Genomic DNA, 16,421 nt, shown 5'->3' with positions numbered 1-16,421 from the left:
TCAAAAGTAACTTAAAAAAAAACAATTTCAAACAAAATGCACTCAAAAGTAACGTAAAAAAACAATTTCAAACAAAATGCACTCAAAAGTAACGTAAAAAAAACAATTTCAAACAAAATTCACTCAAAAGTAACATAAAAAAACAATTTCAAACAAAATGCATTCAAAAGTACCATAAAAACAATCTCAAACAAAATACACTAAAAAGAAACAAAATAATGTCATGAAAACTTCTTTCTTTCTTTCTTCTCTCTTTCAAAAACCCTCTAAACTCTAAAGAAAGTTCTCTTCTTTCTTGTAACATGTCTATATTGTATAATTATTGTAATTTTGGAGTCGGTTTCGGCCTAAGTAGGGACATAAACGTAAGTATGTCTAATACATCTCAAATATAAAATGTCACCTATTTACTTCGGCCGACACCGACTGCGAAATAACAATAATTATACAATATAGACATGTTACAAGAAAGAAGAGAACTTTCTTTAGAGTTTAGAGGGTTTTTGAAAGAGAGAAGAAAGAAAGAAAGAAGTTTTCATGACATTATTTTGTTTCTTTTTAGTGTATTTTGTTTGAGATTGTTTTTATGGTACTTTTGAATGCATTTTGTTTGAAATTGTTTTTTTATGTTACTTTTGAGTGAATTTTGTTTGAAATTGTTTTTTTTACGTTACTTTTGAGTGCATTTTGTTTGAAATTGTTTTTTTACGTTACTTTTGAGTGCATTTTGTTTGAAATTGTTTTTTTTTAAGTTACTTTTGTACTAGTTGGCACTTTAAAAAAGAATTATTTGAAATGAACTCACTCACTGTATAATATTATTTATAAGAAAAGTCCTGTAAAATTTGGGATCTAATCCTATAATTTTATTTTCTACTAACACTATATGGATGTAACTTGTCCGAAATAAAAGTTATTTTATTTTATTTATTTTATAATTTGCTGTGCTGTAATCTATGGATTTTTTTGCGCGCGCTAAAATATAACCAAAAAGTTATGACAGTGACAGCTTCCGCTCCCCGTTCTACAGGAAACTTATTGAAACGTGTGAATATTGTATCTAATTTTGTTTTCATACTGCAATTTCATAAAACTTTTAAGTATAATTAATACTCACAAAAATATACTAAAAGAATGTCATCTTCAGATAGTGATTCTGACAGTGAAAAAGTAACTTGTGCTAGGTATCGTTGGATAATTTCTTCAATAAATTACTGTTTTTTTAAATCTTACTGCTTCAAATTTAAAACTTTTCTCCATATTATAGACTGGGGAACTGCGAGGTTTGCGATGCGCGGGAAGCAATTTATACTTGCCCTAAGTGTGAAGTAAAGACTTGTTGTTTATCTTGCGTTCGAATACATAAGAAAGAATTAGAATGCGATGGGATTCGTGACAGAACAAAATTCATCAGGATGAAGGATTTTACAGACACAGACTTGCTGAGTGACTATCGCTTGTTAGAGGAATGTGCAAGGTTTGTTTATGCAGTCAGGAGAGATGAAAAAAAGAAATTTACAAGAATTGACAAAGATTTGCCTATTGTAAGTATTTATAACACTAGTTAAATATAAGCAAAGTGTTTCCTCACATTAATTGGTTGCATTAAAATTTTTAGCATTTATTCAAATTAAAAATGGCAGCAAGAAACAGAGGAATTGCATTACAATTCCTGGCTCAAAATTTTACAAGACACAGTGTCAACACAACAAGATATCATTACAAGACAAACATCATATCATGGAGAGTTGAGTGGATATTTCCTAATGTTGACACCAAACCGTTAAAGTTTGTGGATGAAAAATGTCCTGAACAAAACAAGTTGTCGAGACTGCTGGATAAATATCTCAATCCAAATGCATCACCTTTTGAAGGTTCAAAATCTCTGGCTTTCTATAAATCAGCTGGATTTAGTGGCATCAAAATATTGTTAAAAGGTAATCAAACAATAAAAATATTAATTCCGCATCATACCATTGTCTTTTGCCATTTAATGCCTGAACCGCACAAAGATCTAACAGATATAACTTTTGTTACTATAGTTATTTAAATTATAAATAATAATATATTTTAGTGATTCAAATGTGTAAATAATTATTCTAGCTGAGAAAATAAGGGGATCAGCAAAGAAGTTTTTTGAACTGGATCCTACAGAAACCTTAGGTGAAAATCTATCAGGAAAGTGTATCGTAGAATTTCCTATAATATTTATTGTTCTAAAAGACCATGCATGTAACTTTGAGATTATAACACCAGGTGAGTCATTGGATAATTGTCTCGTTTTTATTTTAAAACAATTAATATTATTACAAATTATGTTACAACATATATTTTCAGAAGATGAGTTTGAATCAAATATGAAAGAGCATGATGAAAGGGAAAATATAGAAAATGATGTTAAAAGTAAAAAAAATGAATCTGGACTTGAAAAAGCGAGACAAAATATTAATGAGCAAAGGAAAAGGCCCCGACAGTTGTTAACTGAGAAAGTAGCACAGCAGAAAAAAATGGAAATTGAAAAGGAAATAAGAGAAGAAAAGAAAAAGAGACCTAAAAATCTACTGTTTACAACCGGTTATTCATCAGAAGAAAGTATAGTTAGTAGTGACAGTGAGAATGAATCTAGTATTAAAAAATAAACAACTTTTTTTCTTGATTATATTATTTATTTACTAAATCTGAATAGCAATTAAAGTAGTTTGAGTCAAAACAAATAAATATTCATTAGTGGCATTAATACCTAAAACTTCTCCATATTTATCTATGTTCAGAATACGCTGTTGACCACATTTTATGCTTATCATTTTGCCTTCAGTCCTTTTTCTTAAGTGGCAATTATCATCATATGACTTTTTGTAGATAAAAATGTGCTTGGAAGCTTCACATACTACACTGTATGCAAAATTGGGTGGACAAGTAACAAATTTACGATTCTGTTTAGATGATTGTACATATCCAAATGCAAGTAGGGTTCCTTGGTGCTTCACGGGCCATGTGTCAGAGTTTACAAGCTGGGCATACGGTTGCCATATGCAGGCATCAACGTCATGTCGCAATGCCAATGCTGGAACCTCATCTATTTCTAGTTTGATGTTAAACAAGTACTGATGTACGCTTAGTGGAATGCGATGTGTTACTTCATGGCTGTTTAAATCCATGCGAACTGAAATAAGTAAATAAGTAATTTACATTAAAATTTTATTTATACAAATACTATACTTTTGATGAAGCATTTATTTTTATTTTATAGTAAAAGGTGATAAGGAAGCTGCCCATTTAATTCACATAAATATAGTGACAATTGACAGACATCTCCATTGCCTACCTTTAATCAACAGAGTGTCCCACGGAATGGGGTAATATTTCCCCTTGCTACGGATCTCCTTTGCCGAATTCAAGGAGTGGGAAGGGAAAGTGGACTATAATGAGGCCTTCAGCTTGCAAAGTCATAAGACAAAATGCGGACTTTTACTTTATGCATGCCTTTTTTGTGTTATGGTATTTCACCAGTCAAGCTGACCCATTAGTGTAAAATATGGCATGTATTGGTGTGATTTAATCTTACACTTACCTAGTACCGTGTCTTCTTCAGATGCAGCATCACACTCTTCAAACTCTTGTGTAGAAAGTCCTGGTACCAATTTATCACCTGTCACTTCTAACTCTGAACACAAATGAGCAAGTCTCCTGTGAGTTTCTTCTACTAAACTTGCATCCAATATTTGTTCTCCATTTTTATCTCCTCCTTCTATCAGGTTGTCCCATAATATACTCTCACATTTTGTGATCAATATGTCAACCTGCCCACTCTCTTGTACATTCCATGTTGTAAACTCACTCTCAACTTTATGCTTAAGCTTTCCTTCCAAGAATACTTTACCTGCGTAGCTAACTTTAATAGATAAAGGTCCAACATTCACATGAAGCAAATTTTTATCAAAATTTGTTTGCAATTTTAATGTGATAGTTATGTCCTCAGTTGTTTGAAGCCATGTATAAATAATTTTCTTTTGCTCTTCCTTAGGTTTTTCCAATATTTCACTTACTGAGTCTACAGTAAACTTAAATGGGTTGTCAGATGCAACATAAAGAGCAGAGCAATTGGTCTCCATGGCAGCATAGTGTATTATTCCTTTGCCTCTAAGTTGTCTGAAACTTGTCTGAGTCCAATTGTTTTCTTTTTTTTTCAGTTCAAAAGTCACCCATGTCAATACCGAATCAAACTGTGCTTCATTTTGTTCTACTGATTGTAACAGACAATGTGCTAGTTCCCAATCATCTTTTTGCTGAGTCCTGGAGTCTACTATGTTAAAATATTTCCCTTCTCCAAGTACTAAACTGGAGTGCACTGTTTGCCATGTCTGTATTTGCCCAATTGCCTTATTTCTGGCACCCGTTTCAATAATATGTAAGTAGCCTGTCCCATCACTGACCATGGCTAAATTAGCAGATGGAAAAGAAAGACAAAGATTAAAATGACCAGGTTTCCTCTCAGTATGAGCTGGAATATCGTAAACAACGGCAGTTTGAAATTTTTGGGTAAAACTGTCAAAATAAATTTTTTGCACTTGTTGTTTATTGTCAATATAGTAGTAGCCATAAGAATAATCCCAATGGTCTACCACGAGGTGGCTATGTAGGGCGAATAGTTTTGCATGTACAAAAGAATATTGCACATCATCTGGGTATACTTTATCAACAGGGATACTTAACTCATAAGTGTAATGTGCGAGAGCATGTATATTGAATTTATAACCCTCAAATTCGTGGTCTAAAAGACATCGGTTAGGTCTTAATTCTACCAATGATGAAGACATTATTTTGGACTATTTTTCTATTATTGAAATAATATTTTACGTTTGACGAATTTCGATCGATATACGTCAATTTATATCGTTCAGAACTTTTTTATGGACGAACATGCGCGGAGAAATTGTATGTATAAAACTTTAATTTATTTACTTTACGCATAAAATATTACATGAAAAGACATGGAAGTTTAGTAATTGTAAACGTCAATGTCGTGTCGTGTCATGAAGACAATATGAAGATGGATGTCGTTTAAAAATGTGGATATGTAAATCATGAACGTGAAAGTTCTCAGATATTTTATTAAATAAGGAAATGTTAATTACATTCATGTGCTCTCTAAATTAAAATTAAGAATATAGTTTCATCATTAATCTCTTCGATAAGTTCATTAAATGTTCTTTGATAATTAATCGCGTGGCGTGCTGGAGTGGTTACTTTTATAAGCTCTTTGTTGGCGCCAAACCGAGATAAGCTTTGAAGTTTGACGCAGATGTTATTTTGAATTTAAGATTAAAATTGTGTGGTTATCACTTACATACAACTTAGTTAAACTGCAGTAAAGTTTAATGTTTACCAGTTTTATCAATTTATTAAAAGAATAATGCCGTACGAAAAGAACAAATTTTATACGAAAACGCCTTTTTGTATGGAATGTAAAAGGGTAATTTGTTTTGTTTATTAATCTTGTTTGTTACAAATTGTATTGAATAAACAGTTTATTTGACTTTTCAGACTGACTTTTACATTTATTATGAAGTGGAGGACTTAGCTGCTAAGTGTGAAATGTTTAAAGATGAAAGTTTTAAATTTCGTACAATTGGCCTTCTTAAAAGTACAAATGGCCGATTTTTTATTGGTAGTGTACGTATTTAATGATATTTTATAACCAAGTTAGCGTCACTGAAGTTTGCCTTACTGGTTTTCTCCTTTAATATTGCTATTTAATTATTTATAGATCAAACTTCCTATGAATAAAACAGATGTAAACATAAGAGTATCAATGTTTTACATGAAATCACATCCCAAATCTACACTGATACCATACCCTGTACAATTATTTGGTACTATTCAGTGGAGGAAGGAGCCTGTTATCATTGCTCATATTCTGCAGGTTTGTATATTTCCTTTAATCCAAAGATTCCACTGCTTAAAACAGAACACATTGATATCTCAGTGTTTTCAATGTGAATGACTATGTAGTTTTTGTACTAATGTTTTTTGCAATACATCAAAAAGACTATTTCAGAAGCGGTGTATAATCTACTTTTATTATATTTTTTCCAGGTATTGAATACAAGCATGGCATTGAGATTGGTGGAAACATTAAGATCAGTGAAAGTTCACCTTGCCAGGGTACCCATGGACGATAGCATAGATCTTGGAGATGAAAATAGTTAATCTAGTTTTAATAATTCTCTATTAAAACTCTCTTTTCACCAATGTGAAATGAAGGGTGTGGATATATATTCCAATAAGATTTATAATCTGATATGCTACCTTAAGGCTGAGTTAGCACTTTCAACTTTGATGTGAATAAAGTTTGCTGCTTACCCTTATGTCAAAAGCTATAGACTGCACTAGAACTTAGCTTATATTTTTACAAATATGTATATATTCAATGATGTTCTGGTACTTTTCTGATCAAATCAGATAATTAATACAATAAAATTGTTTAAACTTTCGTGAGACATCATAATTAATTAATTAAGAAACGGCTTAACTCACATTTGATCGTCCGGTGACGGCACCGACGAGTTTCGGACCCATCGGGTTCCATCTTCAGGGCGAGTGTTTAATCCGAAGACTTCGCGCGGAGTTGAAGATGGACCCCCGATGGGTCCGAAACTAGTCGGTGCCGTCACCGGACGATCAAACGTGAGTTAAGCCGTTTCTTAATTAATTAATTAATACAATAGTTTAATTTAAAATAATAAATAATACCAAAATTATGCATTTATTTAAATTGTAATTAAATACATTAACAAATAGATGGATAACATATACAAACAGTCCGTCACCATCTGTGTGAGGTCAGCAAAGTGAATGTTGATAATGGAACTTGTTTGGGGAAGTGTTGACTATATTTTTACACTGTAATACTACAAAAATACAAATTTGCGGTTTTATAAGAGACTATTATATTGTGCCAAAAAATAAGGCAATTTTTTTACATCAAGCTAGAATGAGGCAGAGTGAGAATAATAATTATTAAATAAATTTATATTACATTTGTATGATTGAGTTACAAAATACTAAACAGGAATATTATTTGCAAAGAATTTAATGTTGACTCAAATACAATGTAAGTTATATGAAATAATTTAGGCAATTAATTTTGATAATTGTCATTAATGTTATTGCTAAATTTTAAAAACATGTTTAATCGCAGATTCATACATCATGTTGGAATGATTTATAACACCAGCTCATGTTTCTAATGTATTTAGAATAATAAATGTCAGTCGGGAACTAAATATATAAATTTACAGGCCACATTGTATCTGCTAATATTGTGATGAAAGTTTTTCATAAACAAATATTTATATTTATTTATTAAATTTACTTAAATGTCATATTTTTCTAAATCTATATTGTTTGTAGCAGTTAAATACAAAGAATTTCTTATCAAAAATCGGAATACTGTTAGAAAAGAAACATAGATTTATATGCTTAAGATATTTTTAATAGCATAAGGTGATAAATGAGCCAGCGGCCACAGACATTAGCCAAAACAGTGAAATGGAGATTACTTTGGAATAAATCAGTCATTTAAAAATATACCTCAGTTCTGGTGCCTCAGAAATTAACTGATTTTAAGAAAAAAATTCAAATAAGTAAATAGAAATAAAAACATTTAAATTGTATATCATGTCTTGTTGAGTTCCACATTTAGAAATATTTATAAAAGTGTTGTTTACTTAAAATAATATAATTTCTAAAACTTTTGCATTGACAATTACATCAATAATGTTATCAAATAGTAGCAGAGTGTTGAGAGGTACAAACAGACATTCATCACAATATTGGTTGCGTTGACAGCGAAGTGGAAGTCTCGAGCTAGAGGACCCAAAAGTAGAGTACAATCACCAGCAGTATAACGGCCCCCGCTGTTACCTTCACCAGCATTGACTTTGTGTTCAGGTATGTGGCGTCTTTCTTGTACTTCTGTGACATCATAGACAGGTTCTGTGTCTTTGTGTCCAACTCTGGAAACATTGTAAAATGGTGGTGAGTCTATGAAATAAAAATTATTCAACAAATGAGAACATTTCATATTTAAATTCCAGAAATAGTTGTCTTTCACAGTCAATTGCTTTACTTTCAATATTGAAATATTCTATAATCCATTAACACTAGACTATTCCTATGAAACTTGCTTTGCTTAAAAATCAATGGGATTCCAAAAATGATAAATGCAACGAAGTGTTACATCTCATATAGAGAATGGTTAAAGAATCTACGTGACTTATCATAGTATGATATTAGGGTGCAATTAACCAGAGAGTACAGCGCCGCGCTGCAACACGTCGTCGATGTTCTGCATCATGATACGCTGCACGTCGCCCAGCTGGCCGCCGAGCTGCGCAGTCGCACCGGAGCGACGGGCGCGCGCCCCGCCCTCCGCGTACTGCTTGCGTGTGCGCTGCATCCACGTGTCGAATTCTATGAATGTGTACGGCCTCGTCACTGTGTTCACCTGAAAGTTACATGCATAATGTTCATTATACTGATAATAAAATGTTTATTGAATCTTTTGATATCCTATTTATCTTTACCAAATAATTATTAATATAATAATACAGCACAAAATGATTTTTGTTTAAAAAAGTAAGATTTAAAAAATATATATCTTACTCGTTTTCCGTATTGGTGGTAGAACTCTTGTGCTATCTCCTCTAAATAGCTGAACGCAAGTCTTTTACTGTAGTTTCTTTCACAGAGCACCAGGTAACAGATCTCATTCTCTATTAAATAGCTGCAACAAAACAATACTTATCATTAAATTCCCAATGTTTTAATAAAATATATTGCTTATTGAAAAAAAAAAGATAATGAAACTTATGTATATTATTATTTTTAATTTCAATGTTAATATTGTAATGGGAATGAATTTAAAGCGAAAGAATAAACTTAAAATAAAAAGCATTGCAACTCACTGAAAGAGGTAGGGCCCAGTTTCTATGGAGCAGCGAATTGGTGACTGGGGACCTAGTTTCCTAAACAGCATTTTAGCTTGATTTTGGTACTCCAGTACATTGCAGCCGCTCTGCGAAACGAAACGGTGACAGCAAACCAAATTAAACATAAATAAAAAATAAGAAGGAAGGTGCGAGCATTGCTTAAGTCAAGTATAACATCAAAGAGGACACATTAACTAGTGAAAATAATTATTTCATCGCATTAAATCATCGTTACCTGCTCATCTTCTTGCATTGTAGCTGCTAAAGGCAGGCCGTCAACGACCCTGGCGATCATTGTCATTAAAACCATTTTTGTTTTCAAATTAATGTCCCTCTGTTAAATTATAAAACTTAGTCCAATTTATTCTTCACTTTGCACGACTTTTTCTTACTCATTATTAGGAAAAATACGAAAACAAATCGTAATATTTTGTGACAGCTGCTATAACACGTCAAAGCTATTTGACAAGCCAAGTGACAACAACACGTCAGCTGAAAAAAGGTGAATGTTTTGATGAACCGTTCAGAAACAAAAATATGAAAAAAAATGTAAAGTATTTTTTGTCTGTATTATTTGACTATTTTTTATGTTGAATTATTGAAACTTTCGTGAGACACTATCATTAACTAATATAAAAATCATTTAAAACACGGACGTATACGTGTCCGGTGTGGGCACCGACTAGTTTCGAGCACATCGCGGGCTCTTCATCAGGGTGAGTTAGACTGGTATTATTTAGCGGACGCGGCCCTAAGCTCACTGTTGCTAACTCGCTTTTATATTTTGATGATGCCACAAATTTATGATCCGGTGAGATAGACGCTGTTAGCTTTTTCAGATATGCAAAATTTACTTTTCGTCGGACCATCTTATTTGAGGTGAAGGAGGCGCTGTGACAATCACATGGATCTGGGATTCTACTAGTCGATCGGTCACTTATATGTCGCAGGTTGTAAGAGAGCGAGTAGCAGTTCGTCAGCGAGTAACCAACACGATGCGAGCTGTGGGTTCACAAGAACCCGTTTTCTTTTATGGCTAGCGATCCGATCCGATCAATCACAGTGATTTGATCCGTCGTGACCGGCACAGGTGTAATTGAAAATAATTTTACTTATGCCCACCGGATCAGAGACGTTTCTCGGTCTATAGTAGCAGTTTTGTTTCCATACAATTGAAATACAAAAATTCTTTTGACTTTATAAAATATGTTGTGATTACCTTTTGTAGATTTCATAATAATTATAATTTTTCGGTAATAAATGCATAGGGTACTAATAGAAAAGAGTGTATCTTCCGGCCTCTTGTCCAGCAATGCGCTCCCTTTGGGGATGCGAATATAAAAATAACAATGGTCATATCAACAGTTCACCGTTTACTATGTTTCAATGTTATGTACTTATAAGTACTGTTTATTTTCTCTGTCAGGGAATGTCAAATCCTATTCACGTTATCATTGTGGGTTGCGTGCCACAGTCGATCGTTGTTGAACAAGTGTCAATTTCGTATTCCCGCTGTGTTAATTCATGCAGTCTAGAGAAACAAACTAAATAATTGGGTACTGTTTTTCCTTAAACATGGACAACTTAGGCAAGGCTCTTGTATTTTGAGGCCATAAAAACCTCTTGTAAAGTTCGCAAAGACTGTCTCTAAGTTATGGAGGATCTATGGAAGTGTAAAAGCGTAATATTTTTTTATCGTATATATTATATAGGTACAACAGACACTTAGCGCGCTGCTTGTTGTCTGGGTGACAATAAAATGTTTAAAGTTGTGTCGTGAGGTGAGGTTGTAAGAAAAAACGAGACGGTTGTATTTTATTGTGGATATTTTATTAACATTATCATCATGCATCAAATTTATGTGCTAACTCATTTACACTTATAACTAACTATACATAGAAAAATAACTTAACTAATGGGCAGAAAATACACTATTTTGTTAAATTAATCGACTAAAATTAAAATTAGCAAATCGGACTTTAATCACGTAAAATCTAAGAAGCAAATATAACGCAAAACATCACCAAACATATCTCTCAGAACGACAAAGAAATTAAAGTTTGCGACAACAAGGTCGTCTTGGTAAACTCTACAAACATTGTCAACGATTTAAATATGGTAAAAGAGGACAATTTTATATAAATGACATATAAAATCACTGGACAATTGTTAACGAGCGAGAATATAATGAAGTGTAGGCAACTTGTCTCCGCTGCCGCCGCGCCGCCTCCCTTCTACTGCCTATACCGAAATCACTAACCTTCTCATTGCTTTCGCGCAAGTAATTTCTCTTTTTCTTATCTAGCGACACCAAAAACAATATTGCAAATGGGTCGTGAGGGTGTGCGTTTTTTTTGAATTATAAATATGTGATGTATTTACAATTTTGGTGCAATCGACACAACTCCACCGCCCCGCGCCAATCGGGCGATTGGGATTTATTAAGAATGTAATTTATTTTACTAAGACTAGGATCGATTTAAATTAATTTAATTAACGATATTTTTTTTCAAAGTGCTGTTAAAATTTACATTGAAAAATTTAAGTACATTATTTTAATTAGACTTTGATTTTTCAACAACATCAATTCGACTAAAATTATTAAAAAAAAAATTCGAGCATCTTTTTACATGCGTGCTCACACATCCCGCGCACCGCGCACCGCGCACTGACCGGTAACTCTTCAATTCACAATTCGATCACATCGCAATTCTCAACTCGCCACTCGCGCCTACACTATACTCTACCCAGTCCCGCACATTCTGAGAGCGCTTCGCCGCCGTCGCCTGGTCCATTCATTATCTACTACACGTTATTTTAAATTTTATTTATTTATATTACAATAAAATTTGTAACCTACCGAACGAAATTTCCTAGAAAGGAAAATGGAAGTTGGCGGCCACGAGGCTCGCGCATTGGACTACTTTATAAATATTTCAATGTCTCTCAAACAATTAACAATTTACATCTATCAATTTTAGGACAATCTTCGATAAAATTGATTTAAATAAAATGGAAAGCCGAATGCGCGAGCCGGTCGCGGCCATCGCTTTGATGACGGAAAAATAAATAAGTTAAAACTATAGTTATATTTACAAAAGCATAAGAAAAAGTGCTTAAAGAAAGAGCCGTTGAGAAATCTTCCTACCTAATGTACATGTTACATACGATTAAACTCCACTTTTATATGTAAATATATATATATATATATATATATATATATATGTTAAATCACATGGAACGGGCACTGGATTCGTTCAAGGAGCCGGACATGAGATCGTCATCTACGTAAACTTTGTAATTCTCTAACGCACCGCCGGTAAATATTTCTAACCTGTATTTCGGTTGGATTGGTCTAATATATATTTTATATATATGTATAGAAAATTTTATAAATTGTATGATTTATATGCTCTTCCATTTGTATCCTCGGTCCCACGTCTTAGCACCCATTATACTCTACACACCTCCCCCAAGGATTCACTAATCCTTCTGAGTTCGTTAGCGAAGTGAGCGGCCGCCGTACCCATATCATAGCTGCTATCTTGATGCCTTACGTCCTAATAAATTGATATATTTCACTTTTAAATATAAAAATATTGCATATGATAACTTGGGGAAATTTCCTAGTGTTGCCTGCGGACCGCTCACTTCGCTAGCTGTCAATGGACGGGATGTGCGCTACCTGCAACCCCTCGCCCCCACCTAACAACCCGCCCCGCGCAGCAGCCGCCGCATGCTGCATGCACTCCGCACGCTGCAGGACGCATGCCGCACGCTGTATGCTGCGGGCCATTCGACACACGCATCACCGAGGCGTCTATTGTTGTGAAGTCAACGTGTTGCGGCTCAACGAGCTAGTTCTATCATCTATCTAGTTAAAAGTATTATGATTCGTTAACATTGGACCACAAATCGTAATTAATTATTAATAATATTTATTCAGGTAACAAAAAATAGAGGTCTCGCGGCGACGTAGTGTTGTACCGCACGCGGTCACGTGACGGCAAGTTTTCACAATTCCTGATATGCAGAGAGGATAAGCTTGTATATGAATATCGTAAATAATATTTTATTCTCATATTTGATATGTCGATGCGGTTGCGGTTCCCGCGAGACCCCTGACCCACGGCTTCCTATCGTACAATTAAATAAAAGAAATAAACTAGAACATGTCCTCTTACAACAGCTCACTTATAGTAAACATCTATTAATTATTATATAACACAATTAACGCACAAAAATCCATACCTTAATTATTAATTTATCAGTTTTCTAACAAAAAGTTGGCAGTAGGTTTCAGTACACGAGTAGAATTACAACTTGATTCCACGAACAGAGAACCCTAAAATAATATCATTCAAAATTCGGTTTCAATGAGACGAAGACTGGAAATAACGTAACGAGACCTAAAGTGTGTCGGAGGCGCACCTCGCCTTGCTTACCTCCTCCTGAAAATAGCTTTCTTCTGATTGTACTTTTGACTATTTTGTTGCGTCTCTTTTTGACAAACATAATGAGACAACGCAAAAGAGACGCCTGCAGTTAAATATAATGGTCAAAGTGCGCCTCCGAGTTGCAGACTCCGGTCGTAACAAGTTAACAGCGAGTCAGACAATAAGAAAATATAAATATATATATACATATGCAATGGTTACAAAGAGTGAGGTTTTTCAATGAATCAAGTAACAAGGTGTATATGCAAATGGCTATAAAGCACCAAAGAAGTAATACATATTCCATACAACGGTACAAATACGAAACTTTTTTATAATATAAACATTTTACGTAAATATTTCTTTAATATAAACTCTTATTAGACTATAATATTACATTTATTGCAAATCGTAAAAACTGTATCTATTATTTGAATAAATTGTATATTTATAATATGTATTTTTTGCGTAGTTTTGAGGTAGGAAGTTCAGATTTCTTACAGAAGGTACAGTCGATCGAGGAAGTGTCTATCGACAGTAAATATATGCAATATATGTATAGAAATTTCATTACAAACATTTAAAAATTCGTTTCAACATCATACAAAACTCACTCCATCCGCAAATAACATCTAGCAAATTTAGTATTCCATTCTGAAATTCCCCTAAAAATAGGTAATATATAAACATTTGAGCAATCAATTTCGTCTCCTATTTTGTATAAATATTAAATTCCATAATAAAGATTATATTAGTACGATTTGAGAATAACATTTATCTTAAGAACAACATTAGAAGCGATCGGAGAACGTAACATGCACGACGATTTGACAAATAGAAAGTTTATAAAGTAGTTAGTGGAAAACGTAATGAAAGAGCGGAACATGACACGACTCTAGAATTAGTTACGTATGACAGAAAGTCCCGTCCACGATCCGAGATTCCCGAGGGCGCGGGAGGGCGCGGGAGAGCGCAGGAGGGCGCCAGTGGGCGCACAGCGCCTACGCCAGAGAACAGTCGATCTCGACGATGTCCTTGGGCACGTCGACAAACTGGTAGACGAGCCGCTGGCCGTCGACCTTCGCGAGGATACCGCGCTGGTAGTAGTAGCGCAGCGCGCGGCCCATCGTCTCGTAGTTCATGTCGGGCTTGTTCTTGTGCAAACCCCAGAGGCGTGACACCGCCTTGGAGTCCACCAGCTTGAAGACGCCCTTCTCGCGGTTCGTCCACTTGATGTAGCGCGGGCAGTACTCGCGGTCCTGCAGCAGCTTGAGCAGAAACTCCCACAGGTACGTTGTGGAGCCCTCGCGGCTCTTGCGCTTGACGCCGGGCGCGGGGGGCACGTCGCTGCGCGGCCTCTTCTTCGGCTTCAACTTATTGTGGTGGTGATGCCGCTGGTAGTCGCCGAAGTCGAATACGGAGTAGGGCAGCTCTTCGTGCGCCAGCGGCGGGGGCGCGGGCGCAGCGAAGTGGTGCCCACCCCCGCCCGCTCCCCCGCCCCCGTACCCGTAGCCGTACGCCTCGCGCTCGTTCACCGCGCCCACTGCAACATACGACAGACAACGTTAATCTACACATTCGACATCCGATCATCAAGATTATAGTTATTAGCAAATGTTGTGGAGCGGTTTACAATTAGAGTTGCATTGGAGGCACACACCGCGGGTGAACAATAGCCGAATTTAAACGCGGTGGGTTAAGGCGCCTCAACATTGTGTGTTCACAAGCGCGGCCGCTAAACAATTGTGGGACCTGCGCGGCTCACAGCACTGCGGCTGGGAGACGCGGCCCACGATCTATATTTTTAAACTAAGCCTTGAGTATTTTGTAAACAAGATTTGGCAGGTTTCCGTGCACATCGTTGCTGTACCTACGCTTTTCTAGTAGCGTTTTAATTAGTTGTGCAATTAATGGCAAGATGCTACGAGTAACACAAAGCACATTCTAACACAAAAATAACTTTTATCTCATTATAGAAATGAAATTAAGACTTTTTATAATGTTACCTATAAGTAAATATATCATATAACATATTTATATGTTGGTAATGATGATTGTAAAGATAATATAGATATTACTTTGCGTTGTAGTTTAACTAGTTTGTAAATGTAGATGGAGCACGTTCTAGAAGATAGCGGGAACGTGTCGTAATAATTTAATGGACGTGAATCAAACGCAAGTTAAAAAATTCACCTAAGCTTTGATAAGAACTAGTTGAAATAGATAAAGTCGGCTAGATTGCGTCAAGCGACGCCCGCCGCCTCGCCACCTCGCCTTGACCCCAATGCCTCGGCAGTCGACAGCTCGCCACTCCGCTGCCACCAGCCGCTGTCCAGTCGCGGGTATAACGCTTTCCTCTATATGCCATGATTTTATATTAAATCTTAAAAAATTGAGATTGTGTTTATGATAAAGTGTTATTTTATTGCACTTTTCATAAAACTTAACTGCTCAAAATACAATCTGCATTAGTGAAGACGAAATATTGTAAAGTAATTTTAAATCTGTGGGAATCTATAATTTTTAAGAGGCAGAATCGTATCATTGGTATTATTCACGTGTTATACAATCTGTTCAGAGAGGTTTGGCTAATGGCTACGCACAGCGTACATATTTATAGCATCGCTGTAAACATCGCGCTATGGACGCGGCCGCCATTTTCTTTCTAATATTATCTAAGTCGCGTATTTTCGCGCGGCTTATCGGCGGTCGTTGACCCCGGCGCACGTGTTTCCGCGCCCGTGCCCGTTCCTCTGCCTTTGTCGATGTCTCCACACATGTTTTGACAAATAACAAGACATACAATACTCAATACGAAACTTTATGGGTTCATATTATTTCTTCGGTTTAAGACATAGAAAAAAAGGTTATTTTTCGCGTATAAAAAGGATAAACATTTTATCGATATTTAAAATTGAAGGGAAATTATATTGGTATATTTTTTTTCTGAGTGTCATAGTTGTGTTGATTGTTGTTGTACAATTTTTTAAAC

At 35.2% G+C, this 16,421-nt stretch overlaps 5 protein-coding genes across 7 annotated transcripts in view; 2 read left to right on the top strand and 3 right to left on the bottom strand.

The window, feature by feature from the left end:
• The first annotated feature begins 955 nt into the window (after positions 1-955).
• On the top strand, positions 956-2,639 carry LOC106708548 (box C/D snoRNA protein 1). Its single transcript, XM_014500088.2, has 5 exons — positions 956-1,184; positions 1,268-1,544; positions 1,619-1,937; positions 2,104-2,256; positions 2,338-2,639. The coding sequence occupies exons 1-5, from the start codon at positions 1,135-1,137 to the stop codon at positions 2,637-2,639; spliced, it is 1,101 nt and encodes a 366-aa protein (XP_014355574.1). The 5' UTR covers positions 956-1,134.
• A 22-nt stretch (positions 2,640-2,661) lies between these two features.
• On the bottom strand, positions 2,662-4,998 carry LOC106708539 (nudC domain-containing protein 1). Its single transcript, XM_014500077.2, has 2 exons — positions 3,572-4,998; positions 2,662-3,163 (listed from the first exon to the last, which is right to left on the bottom strand). Exons 1-2 carry the CDS (start codon positions 4,815-4,817, stop codon positions 2,673-2,675), a joined length of 1,737 nt encoding a protein of 578 aa, XP_014355563.2. The 5' UTR covers positions 4,818-4,998; the 3' UTR covers positions 2,662-2,672.
• A 147-nt stretch (positions 4,999-5,145) lies between these two features.
• LOC106708430 lies at positions 5,146-6,488 on the top strand. Its single transcript, XM_014499939.2, has 4 exons — positions 5,146-5,473; positions 5,545-5,673; positions 5,768-5,923; positions 6,097-6,488. The coding sequence occupies exons 1-4, from the start codon at positions 5,414-5,416 to the stop codon at positions 6,208-6,210; spliced, it is 459 nt and encodes a 152-aa protein (XP_014355425.2). The 5' UTR covers positions 5,146-5,413; the 3' UTR covers positions 6,211-6,488.
• A 920-nt stretch (positions 6,489-7,408) lies between these two features.
• LOC106708173 (vesicle-trafficking protein SEC22b-B) lies at positions 7,409-9,479 on the bottom strand. The gene is made up of 5 exons (XM_014499652.2): positions 9,229-9,479; positions 8,970-9,079; positions 8,668-8,788; positions 8,311-8,509; positions 7,409-8,018 (listed from the first exon to the last, which is right to left on the bottom strand). The coding sequence occupies exons 1-5, from the start codon at positions 9,301-9,303 to the stop codon at positions 7,870-7,872; spliced, it is 654 nt and encodes a 217-aa protein (XP_014355138.1). The 5' UTR covers positions 9,304-9,479; the 3' UTR covers positions 7,409-7,869.
• A 4,339-nt stretch (positions 9,480-13,818) lies between these two features.
• The window catches only part of LOC106708453 (ecdysone-induced protein 74EF), a 150,112-nt gene continuing 147,509 nt past the window's right edge, over positions 13,819-16,421 (bottom strand). For 2 of the 3 annotated variants that reach the window (XM_014499975.2, XM_014499986.2), the window contains exon 10: positions 13,829-14,972. In XM_014499975.2, coding sequence (XP_014355461.2) covers positions 14,431-14,972 — 542 coding nt within the window. In that variant the 3' untranslated portion in view covers positions 13,829-14,430. Of the gene's footprint in view, positions 14,973-16,421 lie in introns of all 3 variants that reach the window. The other variant, XM_014499991.2, reaches the window with a different exon arrangement.

Source organism: Papilio machaon, chromosome 3 (genome assembly GCF_912999745.1).
Source record: "Papilio machaon chromosome 3, ilPapMach1.1, whole genome shotgun sequence".
Taxonomy (NCBI): domain Eukaryota; kingdom Metazoa; phylum Arthropoda; class Insecta; order Lepidoptera; family Papilionidae; genus Papilio; species Papilio machaon.
The sequence above is the reverse complement of the archived record's forward strand: the minus strand, read 5'-3'. Positions and strand labels throughout refer to the sequence as shown.